General features: G+C 44.9%; 1 protein-coding gene across 1 annotated transcript; it reads left to right on the top strand.

Annotated features, from left to right (window-relative positions):
• The first annotated feature begins 56 nt into the window (after nucleotides 1-56).
• Nucleotides 57-10,080, top strand: CD3G (CD3g molecule, gamma (CD3-TCR complex)). Its single transcript, XM_005856792.2, has 6 exons — nucleotides 57-220; nucleotides 4,602-4,625; nucleotides 5,256-5,477; nucleotides 6,323-6,454; nucleotides 9,279-9,322; nucleotides 9,704-10,080. The coding sequence occupies exons 1-6, from the start codon at nucleotides 166-168 to the stop codon at nucleotides 9,767-9,769; spliced, it is 543 nt and encodes a 180-aa protein (XP_005856854.1). The 5' UTR covers nucleotides 57-165; the 3' UTR covers nucleotides 9,770-10,080.
• The last annotated feature ends 8,706 nt before the right edge of the window (nucleotides 10,081-18,786 follow it).

The raw sequence follows: 18,786 nt of genomic DNA, 5'->3' as shown, positions 1-18,786 counted from the left end.
CCCCAGCTGACCACACTTGAAGCTGAGGGCGGAGGCTCTGGGTTCCTGCCTTCTCAGAGGGGCCCCAGCCTGAAGGGTACTGGGTGGAGCCAGGCGAGTACTGCGCAGGCTGGCTGGCTGCTAGCGGTTGCTCGGTGCTTCTGCGGGAGAAGGACAGAGACCGACATGGAGCAGGGGAAGCGTCTGGCCGGCCTCATCCTGGCAATCTCTCTTCTTCAAGGTAAGGGCGGCTTAGGGGGCCTGGCAGCCTGGAGAGAGACTCAAGGCCACCACCATGGGACAAGAATATTGGGATCCATGACCTTGAGCCTCCCTCGGCTATCACCTTGGAGTTCAGAGAAAGCAGAGTAAAAATAAAGCCTCTTACTATTCTCTGTTAGAGGAAGCAGTGTCCCATGAGAGGGGTGGGTCCTCATCTCCTGAAGGATCAAATCAGAGGACTTAGCTGTCTAGAGAGAAAACCCGGATGTCACCATCTTAGGTTTGAATGTAGCCGAAAAGGGCACAGGCCAGGAACCTGAAAAGAAAAGGTATGTGTTTTTAAATCAGCGCTGGGTGAGGAGTAAACCTGTAAAGCACCCACTCAGTTGGTCAGTCCATCAACTGGTCAACCAGGAAGGGGGAGGTCCTATTATGTAAGAGACCAGGAAGATATAAAGATAAATGAAAACCTTCTGCCCTGCCCTGGCTGGCGTGGCTCAGTTGCTTAGAGCATCATCCCATACACCAAAAGGTGGTGGATTCAATTCCTAGTCAGGGCACATACCTAGGTTGTGGAGTTCAGTCCCCAGTTGGGTCTCATGCCAGAGGCAACTGATCAATCTCCTTCTTCTCTTTCTCTGCCTCCCTCCCCTACAGGGACTTCTTCTCTGAAAAAAAAAAATTCATTCTGCCTAAAGAACTCATAAACTAATTATATGAATAAGTTTCAGTGTTTCCAGATTGAATGTTAGGTACAATAAAAGATGCCTGTATGAATATTCAGTTGTAAATATCCACTGGGAAGTGGGTGGACTGAGCCAATGCCTACATTATGGACTGGAGATGGTTCTCCACACAATGGGAAAGCTAACACCGTGAAAGTTGTTGGGATCACACAGGTACTACGTTAGATGTGAGGACGAGGGGGCTGAGGATAGAACTGTGAGGATACCAACCTTTAAGGGGAAGTTAGAGAAAAAATATCTCTGGAAAGAGATAAGGGAATGCTCAAAGAGCTGGAATAATCAGATGATTCCAATACTCTGGAAACCGAAGAAGTAGAAAGTTTCCAAAGGAGAAAGTCACTGACAGTATGAAATTTTAAAGAGTGATTCACTAATATAAGAATATATTTATAAGTTTAAGTTTGTGGGATTTGGCAAAATAAAGGTCATGGATAATTTAGAACCATTTCCTTGGGGTAGTGTGAGTAGAAGTCAAATGGAAATGAGTTGAAGGGGTAGGGCATATAATAAAGATAAGAAAGCGTAGACCAGTGGTCGGCAAACTCATTAGTCAACAGAGCCAAATATCAACAGTACAACGATTGAAATTTCTTTTGAGAGCCAAATTTTTTAAACTTAAACTACATATGTAGGTACATTGTTATTAACTTAATTAGGGTACTCCTAAGGCTTAGGAAGAGCCACACTCAAAGGGCCAAAGAGCCGCATGTGGCTCGAGAGCCGCAGTTTGCCGACCACTGGCCATAGACTATTCTTCAAAGAAGTTTGGAAGAAAAGAAAGGATAGTTTGAGTGGTAAAAGGGGGGAAACAGAGTCTAAGAATAAATTTTTTGAGTGTGAAAGAAATTTAAGCACGTTTCTAGGCTGAAGGAGAAGATAGTGAATAGAGGTCCTGGAGATGATGTTGAAAGGATGGAGTCAAGAGTGGGGTCAATGGCACAGAGGGAAAGGCAACCTCACCCTCTAGACTAGAAGGGAGGAAGTGCAGATGGCTTCCGCCACAGGTGGGCTTGCAGAAGAAAGCTGCAGGAGGAAGGGCCATGGCAGCATTTATGTTCTCAACAAACTGAGGGAGGCAATGCCACCTGCTGGTGATTGAGTGGGTCATGAAGGGGACAGTGAGAGTGTGTAATTATTTCTGAGGGACGTGGAGAAGGATGACACAGGTGGAAGGGCAATGCGTAGAGCCCGTGTGAGGCAGAAGGAGCACCAGGCTGAGCAACAGAAGCCTGCGCCCAGCCCCCAATACGCTGCGTGAACTCGGACAATTCTTGCTCCCGTAGGGCTCATTCTCTCAGCACTCAACCCAGGAAACTTGACTACATGAGCTCTCATGTCCCAAAAGGAAGCAGGATTCAGATAAGCAAAATTAAAAGATGCTAGCAGTCAGTTAGACCCTCTTTCCTATGGAACCTGAGTTAAAATAAGGGGCCTCTTCGTCCCTCCCATAGTGAGCAGGCGGTTGGGGAGAAGAACTAGTGAGAAATCTTGCTAACTGTTTGTCTTGATTTTTAAATTTGTTCTCATTTATTCACCTATGCATCTATTCAACAAATATAAAGCTCTTGTTATGTTCCAGGCACTGTGCTGGGAACCAGTCACGAAGAGTTCAGCCTAGTGTAACATCCTAAGACAGTTGACTCCTTTCAACTACTTCCATCATACTTTTTTCTTTTATTTCTTCTTTTTTAATTATATTTTTATTGATTTCAGAGAGGAAGGGAAAGGAAGCGAGGGATAGAAACATCAATGATGGGAGAGAATCATTGATGGGCTGCCTCCTACACATCTCCTACTGGGGATGGAGCCCACAACCCGGGCATGTGCCCTCACCGGGAATCGAACTGTGACCTCCTGGTTCCTAGGTTGACACTCCTATGAACTGAGCCATGACACCCAGGCCATCACACTTCTAGTCATGCCCCATTATTTCCTTCTAGCCATACTACCTCTCTTGTCCTTTCCAGGTCTGTATCTTTGCTTAGCTATCCTTTCTTTCCAGAATGCCTTTCTCTGTCTCGTGAATTCCTCTCTGTTAAGCTTTCCTGTCACTCACCGTTGGGCAAAATCAATAGATTCTATCCCCTTTCACGTGTATTCTTATAAATACTAAATGATAATTTATGTTTTATTACATTAATTACATATGTGCTTATTTTCCCCCCTTCATTGTAAACTCTTTGGAAGCAGCATCTAGTTCTTCATATCCCCACCCTTTTCTTTCTCACTGCTTAATCATGACAGGAACATAATAGTGCCCAGTAAATGTTTGTATTGAATCCAATTGGATTGAACTCCAGTGCTAGTTCTCCGTAGTAGTTCTACCATACAACTCTACTACTCTAGGTTTTGAGACAGATTTGGGATCTTGAACAGCTAACTCCCATAGGACATCCAGGGTTTCTACAAGAAATAAGTCATCAAAACTAAAGGTTTTAGCAGTCACTCAGCTCTGAAAGGCTTTAGCTCGCGCACACTCACGCCTTGCCAGGACCTCAGCTGCTAAAGGGACAGCGTTCCAGCCTGTGCAGACGACACCCTTCCATATGCTGCAATACAACTCTGATGCTAAGAGTGAGCATCAAACCCCAGGAGTTAAGAGCAGTCACCAACAAGACTGCCCTCACTTTATTTTTTGTTTGTTTGTTTTGTTGTTGTTAATCCCCATCCGAGGATATTTTTTCATTGATTTTTAGACAGAGTGGAAGAGAGAGGGAAAAACAGAAACAATGATGTGAGAGAAACATATAATTGGTTGCCTCCTGCACGGGCCCTGAGCCTGGGCTGGGCAGTAGCCTGTAACCAACATACGTGCCCTTGACCAGAATCGAACCCAGGACCCTTTGGTCTGCAGGCTGACACGCTATCCACTGAGCCAAGCTGGCTAGGGAAAGACTTCCCTCACTTTAAATGCCAAGCACAAGTTCAGGGATCTCCAGGACACCCACACTTCTGGCAAACTGGGTTCCCACCACCCCCTCAGGTTTATCAATTTGCTGTAACAGTTCATAGAACTCAGAAAAACACTATACTTACTATTACAGTTTTATTCTAAAAAATGAAATCAGGACCAGCTACATGAAGAGACACACAGGATGGGATCCGGGAGGTTCTGAGCACAGAGCCTCCGTGCCTCTCCCGGGAAATCAGGAGGCATCCCCTTCCTGGCACATTGATGTGTTCAACCAGAAAGCTCCACTGAGTTTTTCTTGGGGTTTCATTACGTAGGCATGAATAATTGAATAATTGGCCAGGGACTAAACTCAATCTCCCTCCTAGAGCTCAAAGTTCCAATTCTCAAATCACCTCGTTGGTCTTGACCAACCCTTTCCTGAATCATCTCATTCATATAGTGGTAAACTCACCTATTGCCCAAGGGCACACCAGAATAACAAAGGCACTCCTTAAATTCCAAGCGTTTAGAAACTCTCCCCAGGAATTCATGACAGTGACCCGATAAATTCTTCATTACACACACCCTGGACTCAGTTTGGTGGCTCGGGTTAACAATCCAGGGACATCGGTACAGATATGTTACTCCTGTGGATTAGCTTCTCTCTTCATTTTGGCCGCAATGGCCACCTAAATGACACCACAGGGCATCTGAATAACTCCATGCCCAGCTGACCCTCTGTCTCTCTTCTGTCCCTACAGGTACAATTGCCCAGTCGAAACAAGGTAAGGAAATGGCTTCTTTCTCTGCTGAAACTCTGAGGAAATTCATGGAAATATGCCTTCCTAAAACAGTAGTTCTAGATGAGATAGTGATAAGTAACAAACTTCTTCATTGTCAACCAAATCAGTGGCCAGTCATGACCAGCAATTAATTGTCTGATTCTTGGAGGAGGTAGGCGCTACTCAAAATGTTACCCATGAACCAACCGCATAGACATCATCTGGGAGAACTGTAGAATCTCAGCCCCTCCCCAGAACTACTCACTTAGAACCTGAAGTCCTAACTAGATCCCCCTGTGCTTCATGTACAAATTGATGTTTGAGAAGACTGCGATAACGCGGTCTTCTTCTGTTACCCTGGGGTAGAAAGAATGTCAGAGGCAAGATCTTTTTTTTTATTATTGCTTAAAGTATTACAAAGGGTATTACATATGTGTCCTTTTTTTTCCCCCCGCCCTTGACAATCCCCTGGCCTCCCCTACCCCCCAGTGTCTTATGTCCATTAGTTATGCTTATATGCATGCATACAAGTCCTTTGGTTGAACTCTTCCCCCCCTCCCTCCTGCCCCCCAACCCTCCCTGGCCTTCCCGCAAGGCAAGATCTTTAACAGACCACAGCTTTTCCCTTTTCAGGAAACCATTTGATAACAGTGGATGACAATCAAGAAGATGGTTCAGTACTTCTGACTTGTAACTTGGAAGGCAAAGATATCAAGTGGTTTAAAGATGGGAAGGAAATAGTTACTACAAATGGAAAAACATGGAACCTGGGAAGTAGTTTGAAGGACCCTCAAGGGACATATTGGTGTCAAGGATCAGCGAACAATTCGCAATCACTCCACGTGTATTACAGAAGTATGTGACCCCCTTTGGTTTGCTTGCTGTGAAATTAAGCTGTACTTGCTGTTGGTGATTTTCTGTACGGAATGAGTGAAAAGTAGATACTGAAGAGTGATAAAATGGATGCTAAACATCCAGTTCTCTTCATCTCAGCTTGCCTCTCTTTGAAAATAACAAGACAGTTCCCCCAGCTTCTTTTTTTAAAATATATTTTTATTGATTTTAGAGAGGAAGGGAGCGGGAGAGAGAGATAGAAACATCAATGATGAGAGAAAATCATTGATCTACTACCTCCTGCACACCCCCTACTAGGGACCAAGCTCTCAACCCAGGCCTGTGCCCTTGACCAGAATTGAACCTGGGATGCTTCAGTCTGCAGGTCAACACTCTATCCACTGAGCCAAACCAGCGAGGGCTCCACCATCTTCTTGGTAAAACACAGCCAGTCCCCAAAGACTGGCTTACCTTTGTGTGGGCCCCCTGGATTGGAGCAGTTAGCAATTTGTATAAACTAAGTTAGGGTGGGTAGGGGAGACAAGAGATGACACAGTGAGCAGCAGTAAGATGTAGAAGGTAACTGAGCACAGAGAAGGGGATCTGGTCTTTCTCCTGTTTCACAGAGTTCCCTGCAATAAGACTACATGGGCTTCTCCAGGACTTTGGGAAGAGAGAGGAACATCAAGAAGCATTGCATTCTTAGTCCAAGGATCTTCCCGGGCCATTCCCTTGCCATACAGCCCACAGAGGGAGCAGTGTGGTGCCTTAGCTAGACAAAGGCATATTGTTGGTAGACAGGAGAGAAAGATCCAGAAAAACAACTTTCACACCCTGAAGCAGACTCATCTCTCCTTTCCTCACAGTGTGTCAGAACTGCATTGAGCTGAATGCATCCACTGTGTCTGGCTTTGTCTTCGCCGAGATCTTCAGCATTTTCTTCCTTGCTGTTGGGGTGTACTTCATTGCTGGGCAGGATGGAGTTCGCCAATCAAGAGGTAAAAGAATGTTTTTAGATGAAATATGAGACCACCTGGGGCCCTCAGCTTTCTTCCAACCAAAATAGCCCCAAGAGAAGAGCCTACGTTGTTGGCACCTGCTGGTGAGGCTCTCTCTGTGGCCAGAAGGGACGCTAGTGTTTTCACAGCATATTTACCTGTCTCAATCCAACTCCCCTGAGTCATCCTCTGTGGTTCTTAGAAAACTCTTTATTAAAGTAAAACCTACATACAGAAAAGGGCATGAATCACAAGCAAACAGCTCAATACGATTTAATAAAGTAAGCACACCCATGAATCCAGCACCCAGTTTAAGAAAGAACATCACCAACATCTTAGAAGTCCCCCTTGTGGTCACTTGCAGACTCTCCCTATCCCCAAAAGTGAGCACTATGCAGACTTAGAACATTGATTAATTTTGTCTGTTCTTGTGCCTTATGTAAATGGACTCATACAGTAAGTACTACTGTGTGTGACTTCTTTTACTCAATAATGTGCTTGCGATATCCACTCATATTCATATATATATATATATATGTTTTTATTGACTTCAGAGAGGAAGGGCCTGGCCTCCCCTACCCCCCCGTGTCTTATGTCCATTAGTTATGCTTATATGCATGCATACAAGTCCTTTGGTTGATCTCTTACCCCCCTCCCTCCTGCCCCCCAACCCTCCCTGGCCTTCCCGCAAGGCAAGATCTTTAACAGACCACAGCTTTTCCCTTTTCAGGAAACCATTTGATAACAGTGGATGACAATCAAGAAGATGGTTCAGTACTTCTGACTTGTAACTTGGAAGGCAAAGATATCAAGTGGTTTAAAGATGGGAAGGAAATAGTTACTACAAATGGAAAAACATGGAACCTGGGAAGTAGTTTGAAGGACCCTCAAGGGACATATTGGTGTCAAGGATCAGCGAACAATTCGCAATCACTCCACGTGTATTACAGAAGTATGTGACCCCCTTTGGTTTGCTTGCTGTGAAATTAAGCTGTACTTGCTGTTGGTGATTTTCTGTACGGAATGAGTGAAAAGTAGATACTGAAGAGTGATAAAATGGATGCTAAACATCCAGTTCTCTTCATCTCAGCTTGCCTCTCTTTGAAAATAACAAGACAGTTCCCCCAGCTTCTTTTTTTAAAATATATTTTTATTGATTTTAGAGAGGAAGGGAGCGGGAGAGAGAGATAGAAACATCAATGATGAGAGAAAATCATTGATCTACTACCTCCTGCACACCCCCTACTAGGGACCAAGCTCTCAACCCAGGCCTGTGCCCTTGACCAGAATTGAACCTGGGATGCTTCAGTCTGCAGGTCAACACTCTATCCACTGAGCCAAACCAGCGAGGGCTCCACCATCTTCTTGGTAAAACACAGCCAGTCCCCAAAGACTGGCTTACCTTTGTGTGGGCCCCCTGGATTGGAGCAGTTAGCAATTTGTATAAACTAAGTTAGGGTGGGTAGGGGAGACAAGAGATGACACAGTGAGCAGCAGTAAGATGTAGAAGGTAACTGAGCACAGAGAAGGGGATCTGGTCTTTCTCCTGTTTCACAGAGTTCCCTGCAATAAGACTACATGGGCTTCTCCAGGACTTTGGGAAGAGAGAGGAACATCAAGAAGCATTGCATTCTTAGTCCAAGGATCTTCCCGGGCCATTCCCTTGCCATACAGCCCACAGAGGGAGCAGTGTGGTGCCTTAGCTAGACAAAGGCATATTGTTGGTAGACAGGAGAGAAAGATCCAGAAAAACAACTTTCACACCCTGAAGCAGACTCATCTCTCCTTTCCTCACAGTGTGTCAGAACTGCATTGAGCTGAATGCATCCACTGTGTCTGGCTTTGTCTTCGCCGAGATCTTCAGCATTTTCTTCCTTGCTGTTGGGGTGTACTTCATTGCTGGGCAGGATGGAGTTCGCCAATCAAGAGGTAAAAGAATGTTTTTAGATGAAATATGAGACCACCTGGGGCCCTCAGCTTTCTTCCAACCAAAATAGCCCCAAGAGAAGAGCCTACGTTGTTGGCACCTGCTGGTGAGGCTCTCTCTGTGGCCAGAAGGGACGCTAGTGTTTTCACAGCATATTTACCTGTCTCAATCCAACTCCCCTGAGTCATCCTCTGTGGTTCTTAGAAAACTCTTTATTAAAGTAAAACCTACATACAGAAAAGGGCATGAATCACAAGCAAACAGCTCAATACGATTTAATAAAGTAAGCACACCCATGAATCCAGCACCCAGTTTAAGAAAGAACATCACCAACATCTTAGAAGTCCCCCTTGTGGTCACTTGCAGACTCTCCCTATCCCCAAAAGTGAGCACTATGCAGACTTAGAACATTGATTAATTTTGTCTGTTCTTGTGCCTTATGTAAATGGACTCATACAGTAAGTACTACTGTGTGTGACTTCTTTTACTCAATAATGTGCTTGTGATATCCACTCATATTCATATATATATATATATATGTTTTTATTGACTTCAGAGAGGAAGGGAGAGGGAGAGAGAGAGAGAAACATTAATGATGAGAGAGAATCATTGATTGGCTGCCTCCTGCACACCCTTCATGGGGATGGAGCCCACAACCTGGGCATGTACCCTGACCAAGAATCGAACCATGACCTTCTGGTTCATAGGTTGATGCTCAACCACTGAGCAACACCAGCCGGGCATCCACTCATATTCTTGTATGTAGGTGTATTTCACTAATTCTTATTGCTATTTAGTATTCCATTGTGTGACTATAACCCAATTTATCATCCTCTCTACTGTGTGTGTGTGTGTGTGTGTGTGTGTGTGTGTGTGTTTTGTTTATCTTTTGTGCAGCTTCAGACAAGCAGACCCTGTTGTCCAATGACCAGCTCTACCAGGTAAGGGAATAAGGAATGACAAACATTGCTACAATTAGTGGTGGTTTAACATTTTGAAATGGGGGTGGGGGCAAGTTATTTGGAAGATACTAGATAGATAAGAAACTGCTTAGGACATGCCAGATGATCGAATAGTTATCCCTCTGGGTGGAAAGGATGAAATAAGGAGAAGGATTGAGAGAGGCTGAGCTCAGGATCTAGTGAGCAAAACCAAAGAACACACCGAGAGGAAAAGCCTCCATCTGCTCGTCCTCTTTGTGCCCCCAGGATCACAAAGCACCCACTTCAAAGCCTTGCACATAAAAAGCACTCAATACATCTGCATCTTACTAATTCATGAAGGATAGGGGAATTGCGCTTATGACTATGCTGTCCTTTTAGCCCCTCAAGGATCGGGAAGATGACCAATACAGCCACCTTCAAGGAAACCAACTGAGGAGAAACTGAGCTCAGGACTCCGAGGAGCTGTGTCCTACACCATTTCCAAGGCAGTGCCTTCGCATTCCCTGCCCTCCCACTGTGCCAAGTCTGTCTCCTTTCCCCAAGCAGCTATGAAGACCAGGGGTGGGGTGCAGCCTGATTGTGGAGGCCCATTTCTAAAAACACAGGGGCTAGTGCAAATTTTCTTGACCTAAAAAAATATGAAAGCTGTGTATATCTTTAAATCCTTTCAGAAGAGGAATGCTGAATATTAATCTTACTAGAGGCCCAGTGCATGAAATTCATGCACTGGGTTGGGGGGGGTGTCTCTCAGCCCAGCCTGCACCCTTTCCAATCTGGGACCCCGCAGGGGATGTCCAACTGCCAGTTTAGGCCCGATCCCACAGGGGCAGTCGGACATCCCTCTCACAAACTGGGACTGCTGGCTCCCAACCTCTCGCCTGCCTGCCTGCCTGATTGCCCCTAACTGCTTCTGCCTGCCAGCCTGATCACCCCCTAACCACTCCCCTGCCAGCCTGATCGACACCTAACTGCTCCCCTGCTGGCCCGATTGCCCCCAACTGCCCTCCCCTGCAGGCCTGATCACCCCTAACTGCCCTCCCCTCCTGGCCTGATCACCCCTAACTGCCCTCCCCTGCTGGCCTGATCGCCCACAACTGCCCTCCCCTGCTGGCCATCTTGTGGTGGCCATCTTGTGACCACATGGGGCAGCCATCTTTGACCACATGGGGGTGGCCATCTTGTGCAAGGGTGTGATGGTCAATTTGCATATTACCTCTTTATTATATAGGATTTCTATATAAATGTTTCTCAACATCACACTATTAACATTTTGGTCTACTTGTATACATAAATGCATAACCCATGGATGCAGACAGTGGGGTGGTGAGGGCCTGGGGTGGGCAGCGAGGGGGTGGGGATCTGGAGAGGGTAGATGGGGGGAGAGGGAGACATATGTAATACTTTCAACCATAATGATTTAAAAAGACAAAAACATTTGGTCTAGGTAATTCTTATGGTGAGAGTACTGTCCTGTGCTTTGTAGGGTTTTTAGCAGCCTCCCTGGCCTCTAGTCACCAGAGGTTAGCAGTATCCCCATTTGACAACCAAAATTATCTCCAGATATTGCAAGTGTCCCCTTAGGGACAAAATCACTCTTAGTTAAGAACCACTGATCTATATTAGCTTTTCAACCAACCAATCAATCAATCAATCAGAAGTTTCAATCAGGAAAACAGGGCCCAGGCATTATTTGGTTTTCTGAACCAACTAATTTTTTTAATCCAGATATTCTTAAGTGGATAAATTTGATAAAAATTACTAAGAACAGGTGAGGTCACTTAAAATGAGTGCATTATATAGCAAATTATACCTCAATACACTTATTTTTTTAAAAGACATTTTTACAACATTAGTCATTGCACCATGCATTGTATGAGCAAGAGATTGAAACTAACTGAAATCTCCATCACAGTTTACAAGGTTTGGGTAAGACTTTAAAATTACTGTTTCACATCAAAATTATAACCACATCATAATTATAACAAAACTACAGAACAACCATCATTCAGAACCACCTAAAGTCTAGCTGAACAGAAGTAATATAACTTAGGATATAACGAAGAAGACACATAGAGTCTGGTAGGAGAGGCAGAGAGGTAGAACAGGCTGGTCCCACACCCACGTGTGGTGGTTAAAAATGGGGAGGGATATATCGGCTACAGAGCTCCGCCTTGAGGAGTGAGGGGTCTCGGCCCCACACCAGGCCCCCCAGCCCAGAGTTCCAGTGCCAGGAAGAGAACTTCCCATAACTTCTGCCTGTAAAAACTAGCAAGGATTGTGGCTGAATGAGACGGAGTGCTGCTGAAGGGCCCATGCACCGACTTACACAGACTCACTTGCTCAGAATTCCGGCAGTGGGGCAGCAGCCGGAAAGGCCCCAGGGACACATGGGGAGGACTGAAGTGTCTGGCACCAGGGCCAGGGCTGGAGGGGCAGCTTTTTCCCAGACAGAAGTGCTGGCCCAGGCCATTGTTCCTTTGCTGAGCCCTCCCCCAACAGAGCAGGCTGGCAGGCACCATATCTGAGACGCCCTCAACCTGGCTACTCTGTTCTCCCTGCCCTGGTGATTCCCTGAAACCCCACCCAACTTTCAGACCCACCCAGGCCCGTTTCAGTGGCTTTTCCATATAAACAGCATCTGGCTCAGTGTGACCTGTACCTCTTGCTAAGTAGCCCCAGGCCCCGTACTAGCAACAGCAGGCCTTGGTTCACGGCTTGGCTTCTCCTGGGCACCTCCAAGCCCAGCATAAATAGCAGCCATCTGCTGATGGCTTTGTGGCTCATGCCAGGAGGCCCCAGGAGGGTACAAGTCATGGCTGACTTTGGCATGCACTTGCTGTGTGACTCCAGAGATAGCGCACTTGATGGACAGCCTCAGAGCACGCTGAAGCACCAATCAACACCTCCACAAGCAACACACTCAGACGTGGACTTGGCGGGTACCTGAGCCCTGCACCATGGGGTTGGCCCTTGCATAGCAGATCCTCCACAGTGGTCCTGGCCAGTCCTCCTAGTGGCCAGTCCACACAGCCAGCCAGTTCTCACAGCCGATCAGCCTAGGGCAGTGATCGGCAAATTCATTAGCCAACAGAGCCAAATATCAACAGTACAACGATTGAAATTTCTTTTGAGAGCCAAATTTTTTAAACTTAAACTATATATGTAGGTACATTGTTACTAACTTAATTAGGGTACTCCTAAGGCTTAGGAAGAGCCACACTCAAGGGGCCAAAAAGCTGCATGTGGCTCGCGAGCCGAGCCGCAGTCTGCTGACCACAGGCCTAGGGGCAAATCCCTCCCATTAACATACCAACAGCAATTAAGGCTCAACTACCACAGGAGGATGCACACAGCCCACACAGGGTGCACCTGGAGCACCCAGCTCAGGTGACCAGGGAGGATGTGCCACTGGACCCTCTAGAACACCTACTACACAAGGCCACTCTACCAAGCCCAGGAGATGTAGCAGCTCTACATAATACATAGAAACAAACACAGGGAGGCTGCCAAAAGGTGGAGACAAAGAAACATGTCCCAAATGAAAGAACAGAGCAAAACTCCAGGAAAAAAACTGAACAAAATGGAGACAAGCAATCTACCAGATGCAAAGTTCAAAACACTGGTTATAAGGATACTCAATGAAATTAGGGGAAGAGTAGAGGAACTTAGAACTTCAACAAAGAGATGAGAAACATAAAAACAGAACTAGAAAACATAAAAAATAACCAGTCAGAAATGAAAAATACATGAATTGAAATGAAGAATACATTACAGGGAATCAACAGTAGAGTATGTGGAGAAGAGGATCAAATCAGTGATTTGGAAGATAAGTAGCAGAAAACACCCAATCAGAACTACAAAAAGAAAAAAAAAGCCAAAAAATGAGGACAGTGTAAGGAACATCTAGGATAACTTCAAGAGTACCAACATTGGCATCATGGGAGTGCAGGTAAGAAATTGAAAACCTATTTGAAAAAATAATGATGAAAAACTTTCCTAACCTGGTGAAAGAAAAAGACTCACAAGTCCAGAAAGTGCAGAGTCCCAAACAAGATGAACCCAAAGAGGCCCACACCAAGACACATCATAATTAAAATGCAAAAGATTAAAGACAAAGAGCCCTAACTGGTTTGGCTCAGTGGATAGAGCATCGGCCTGCGGACTGAAGGGTCCCAGCTTTGATTCTGGTCAAGGGCATGTACCTTGGTTGCAGGCACATCCCCAGTAAGGGAGTGTGCAGGAGGCAGCTGATCAATGTTTCTCTCTCATCAATGTTTCTAACTCTCTATCCCTCTCCCTTCCTCTCTGTAAAAAATCAATAAAATATATTTTTTTTAATTTAAATTGTTTAAAAAAAAAGATTAAAGACAAAGAAAAACTCTTAAAAGCAGCAAGAGAAAAGCAGTTAGTTACTTACAAGGGAGCTCCCATAAGACTGTCAGCTTATTTCTCAACAGAAATTTGCAGGTCAGAAGGGAGTGACAAGAAATATTCAAAACGATGAAAAGCAAGGACCTACAACCAAGATTATTCTACCCAGCAAAGCTATCATTTAGAATTGAAGGTCAGATAAAGAGCTTCACAGACAAGAAAAGCTAAAGGAAGTTCATCACCACCAAACCAGTATTACATGAAATGTTGAAGGATATTTTTTAAGAAGAAGACAAAAAAGATCAAAATATGAATAATAAAGTAGCAATAACTATATATGTATCAACAATTACTTTAAATGCAAATGGATTAAATGATCCAATTAAAAGACATATGGATACCAAAACAAGACCCTTGCATATGCTGTCCAAGGGAGACTCACTTCAGATCAAAAGACACAAACAGACTGAAAGTAAAGGTATGGAAAAAGATATTTCATGAAAGTGGAAACAAACAAACTGAAAAAAGCTGGGGTAGCAATACTTATACCACAAAATAAACCTTAAAACAAAGCCTATAACTAAAGACAAAGAAGGACTCAGCAATTCCACCCAAAACACTAAATTGAAAAGATGTATGCCTACATTCCTATGTTCGTTGCAGCATTGTTTACAATAGCCAAGACAAGGAAGCAACCTAAGTGCCATCAATAGATGAATGGATAAAGAAGTGGAGCATATATACAATGGAATATGATTCGGCCAGAAAAAAGAATAAAAATCTTGCTATCTGCAACATTAATGGATCTAGAGAGTATTGTACTGAGTGAAATAAATCAGACAGAAAGACAAATGCCAGATAATTTCACTTATTTGTAGAATCTAAAAAAACAAAATAAACAAACAAGCTGACCTGAAATAGATCATAAATACAGAGAACATTTTAATGGTTGTCAGATGGGAGGGGGTGGGAAAATGAAGGGATTGCCCTAGCCAGTTTGCTTAATGGTTAGAGTGTCCGCCCGCAGACTTAAGGGTCTCACGTTCAATTCTGATCAAGGGCATGAATCTTGGTTGCAGGCTCAATTCCTGGGCCCAGTCAGGGCATGTGCAGGAGGCAACTAATTGATGTGTCTCTCTGACTTGATGTTTCTGTTATCTGTCTCTCCCCCTTCCCTTCCACTCTCTCTGGGAATCAATGGAAAAAATATCCTTGGGTAAGGATTAACAAACAAAAAAAAGTTTAAGAAGTACAAATTGGTAGTTACAGAATAGTCAGAGGGATGCAAAGTACAGTATAGGGAATATAGCCAATAATATTGTAATAACTAGAGGCCTGGTGCATGAAATTTGTGCACGGGGGTGGGGGGGGAGGAGTGTCCCTCAGCCCAGCCTGAACCCTCTCCAATCTGGGACCCCTCTGGGGATAATCGGCAGTTGGACATCCCTCTCACAATCCAGGACTGCTGGCTCCTAACCACTCTGCCTGCCACCCTGATAGCTCCCTAACCGCTCCCCTGCCGGCATAATTGACACCTAACTGCTCTCCTGCCAGCATGATCGTCCCCAACTGCCTTCCCCTGCGGGGCTGACGGGACTGGGGGACTCCGGCTGAATGAGGCGGGGCTGAGGGGACTGGGCACCGCCATCTTGTGGCTGTGGGTGCCACCATCTTGTGAGGGCATGAGAGTCAATTAGCATATTCCCTCTTTATTAGATAGGATTATATATGGTATCTGGTGGGTACTAGATTTATCAGGGTGATCACTTTGTAAGTTATATACATATCAAATCACACAGCTGTACATCAGAAAGTAATATAATATTGTACATCAACTGTAAATAAAGATTATTTTTAAAAAGTAGAACACTTCAAAAGACCAAACTGAAAGATAAGAATGGAATATTAAGGACCTATTACTTAAAAAGGCAAAAAGCAATTCTCCAATGAATTCCTTTCACATTTTTATGGTTTTGTATTATGCACTTAAATCTTTAATCCATCTTTAATTAATTTTAGTGTAAAGGCCTAACACATTGGCTAACTTTTAAGCCACATAGCTTCCCAGTTATTCCAGAACTACTTTTTAAATAATCCATCTTGTGCTCATTGATTTTATTTTTCAATTACTGTTGACATTCAATATTATTTTATACTAGAGGCCCGGTGCACGAAATTCGTGCATGGAGGGGGGTCTGCACCCTCTCCAATCCGGGACCCCTCAGGGGATGTCTGACTGATGGTTCAGGCCCAGGATTGGGCGCCGCCATCCTGGACCACTGGCTCCTAATTGCTCACCTGCCTGCCTGCCTGGTTGCTCCTAACTGCCCTCCCTGCTGGCCTGGTTGCCCCCAACTGGCCCCTCTGCTGGCCTGGTCGCCCCTCACAGCCCCCTGCTGGCCTGGTCACCCCACGCAGCCTGCTGTTCAGTTGTTTGGTCGTCCCTCACTAACCTCACTGCTGACCTGGTCGTAGGCAGCCATCTTGTGAGGGCGTGAGGGTTAATTTGCATATTACCTCTTTATTATATAGGATTACTTTCAAGTATACAGCACACTAGTTAGACAAATATATAATTTACAAAGTGATCTCCCCGGTAATTCTAGTATCCATCTGGCCATATATAGTTATTATAATACTAGAGGCCCAGTGCATGAAATTTATGCACTGGGGGGGGGGGGCCCCTCAGCCCAGCCTGCACCCTCTCCAATCTGGGACCCCTCGAGGGATGTCTGACTGCCGGTTTAGGCCCGATCCCACAGGGGCAGTCGGACATCCCTCTCACAATCCAGGACTGCTGGCTCCCAACCTCTCGCCTGCCTGCCTGCCTGATTGCTCCTAACTGCTTCTGCCTGCCAGCCTGATCACCCCCTAACCACTCTCCTGCCAGCCTGATTGACGCCTAACTGCTCCCTTGCCAGACCGATCACCCCCAACTGCCCTCCCCTGCCAGTCTGGTTGCCCCCAACTGCCCTCCCCTGCCAGCCTGGTTGCCCCTAACTGCCATCCCCCGCAGGCCTGATCGCCTCCAACTGCCCTCCCCTGCCGGCCTGGTTGCCCCCAACTGCCCTCCCCTGCCGGCCATCTTGTGGCGGCCATCTTGTGACCACATGGGGGTGGCCATCTTGTGTGAGGGCATGACAGTCAATTTCCATATTACCTCTTTACTATATAGGATTATTGACTATATTCCCTATGCTGTACTTTATATCCCCTTGACTATTTTAAGTGCTATGTTACCATTCTACTCTTACCATATTGTGAACTCCACAAAGAAAGGGACTTGTGTGTTTTCAGTACTGTATCTTTAGGCACCAGAATAATGCTAGAGATAGATAGGCACTCCAAGATTGCATAGTACTACGTGTGTGTGTGTGTGTGTGTGTGTGTGTGCATGTGTGTTAAAATATATATAACATAGAATTTACCATTTTAACCATTTTTAAATATACTATTCAGTGGCATTAAGTACATTCACAATGTTGTGCAACCTTTGCCACTATACATTTCCAGAACTTTTTCATTATCCTAAACTCCATACCCCATTAAACAATAGCTCCCATTTCCTCCCGCTCCCCCCAACCCTGGTACTCTCTGCTCTATCTTTCTGTCTCTATGATTTGTCTTTTCTAGGCACCACATGTAAATGGAAGCATACAATATTTGTTATTTTTTGTCTGGTATCTTTCACTAACGTTTTCAAGGTCCATCTATGTTGTAGCATGTAACAGAATTTCAGGCATTTTAAGGCTGAAAAATAGTCAGTTGTATGTATAGACCACATTCTGTTTATCCACTCACCTGCCAATGGACATTTGGGTTGTTTCCACCTTTTGGCTATTATGAATAATGTTACTATGAACAGTGGTGTACAAGTATCTGTTTGAGTCCCTGCTTTCAATTCTTTTGGGCATATACCCAGAAGTGGAATTACTGCATCACATGGTAATTCTATGTTTGACTTCTTAAGGAACTGCTAAAGTTTTTCCAAAGTGAACTATGCTGTACACCTGAAACTAATATAATGTATGTCAACTGAAATTGAAAAATAACTTTAAGAAACGTTTTAATCCTGCCCTAGCCGGTTTGACTCAGTGGACAGAGCGTCAGCCTGCAGACTGAAGAGTCCCGGGGTTCAATTCTGGTCAAGGGCACATGCCTGGGTTGCAGCTCGGTCCCCAGTAGGGGGCCTGCAGGAGGCAGGCGATCAATGATTCTCATCATTGATGTTTCTATTTCTCTCTCCCTCTCCCTTCCTCTCTGAAATCAATAAAAATATTTTTTTAAAAAAATGCTTTAATTCTCACCTGAGTATATGTTTTTATTTGTTTTATGTTAGAGGGAGAGAGAAAGGGAGAGGGAGAGAGAGAGAAGTAGAAAGAGAGAGAAAGAGAAATAGAGACGTATATGAGTTGCCTCCCTTACACGTCCTACCAGGGATGGAACCAAACCTGGTTATGTGCCCCGACCAGGAATCAAACCCTAGACTCTAGTGATGGCGAACCTTTTGAGCTCGGCGTGTCAGCATTTTGAAAAACCCTAACTCTGGTGCCGTGTCACATATAGAAATTCTTTGATATTTGCAACCATAGTAAAATAAAGACTTATATTTTTGATATTTATTTTATATATTTAAATGCCATTTAACAAAGAAAAATCAACCAAAAAAATGAGTTTGCGTGTCACCTCTGACACGCGTGTCATAGGTTCGCCATCACTGCGAGCCTAGACCCTTGGGTGTATGGGAGGGCACTCCAATCAATCGGGTCACACCGGCCAGGGCTGGGATTGAAAAATGATTTTTTTAATTTAGATAGCATATTTTAGCACACTGCCTTGACAACCAATCCGAGCTCAAATTTTTCCGTTGTTATTACTGTTGTTGCTTCATAGCTAATAATAATTAGTGAGGAGTAGCAGAAACAGCTTCAAAAAGGCATAAGACCGGTAGGAAAAATAGAAAGCAGAAACCCAAAGAAATTGCGGCAGTGCCGGGATCACGACGGACGTCATATCTGCGAGCCACACACCGGTTTCACCGAGTCCCAAACGGCCCCTCCCAGGCTCACCGTCCCGCCCCCCGCCCCGCT

The sequence above is a fragment of the Myotis brandtii genome, unplaced genomic scaffold (assembly GCF_000412655.1).
Source record: "Myotis brandtii unplaced genomic scaffold, ASM41265v1 scaffold105, whole genome shotgun sequence".
NCBI lineage: Eukaryota > Metazoa > Chordata > Mammalia > Chiroptera > Vespertilionidae > Myotis > Myotis brandtii.
The sequence above is the reverse complement of the archived record's forward strand: the minus strand, read 5'-3'. Positions and strand labels throughout refer to the sequence as shown.

Bases quoted from the DNA above. Each gene is read 5' to 3' on its own strand.
- CD3G (XM_005856792.2), top strand. From the start codon at position 166: ATGGAGCAGGGGAAGCGTCTGGCCGGCCTCATCCTGGCAATCTCTCTT. The intron at 6,455-9,278 runs GTAAAAGAATGT...TCTTTTGTGCAG, and splicing joins TGGAGTTCGCCAATCAAGAG to CTTCAGACAAGCAGACCCTG. The intron at 9,323-9,703 runs GTAAGGGAATAA...CTGTCCTTTTAG, and splicing joins CCAATGACCAGCTCTACCAG to CCCCTCAAGGATCGGGAAGA.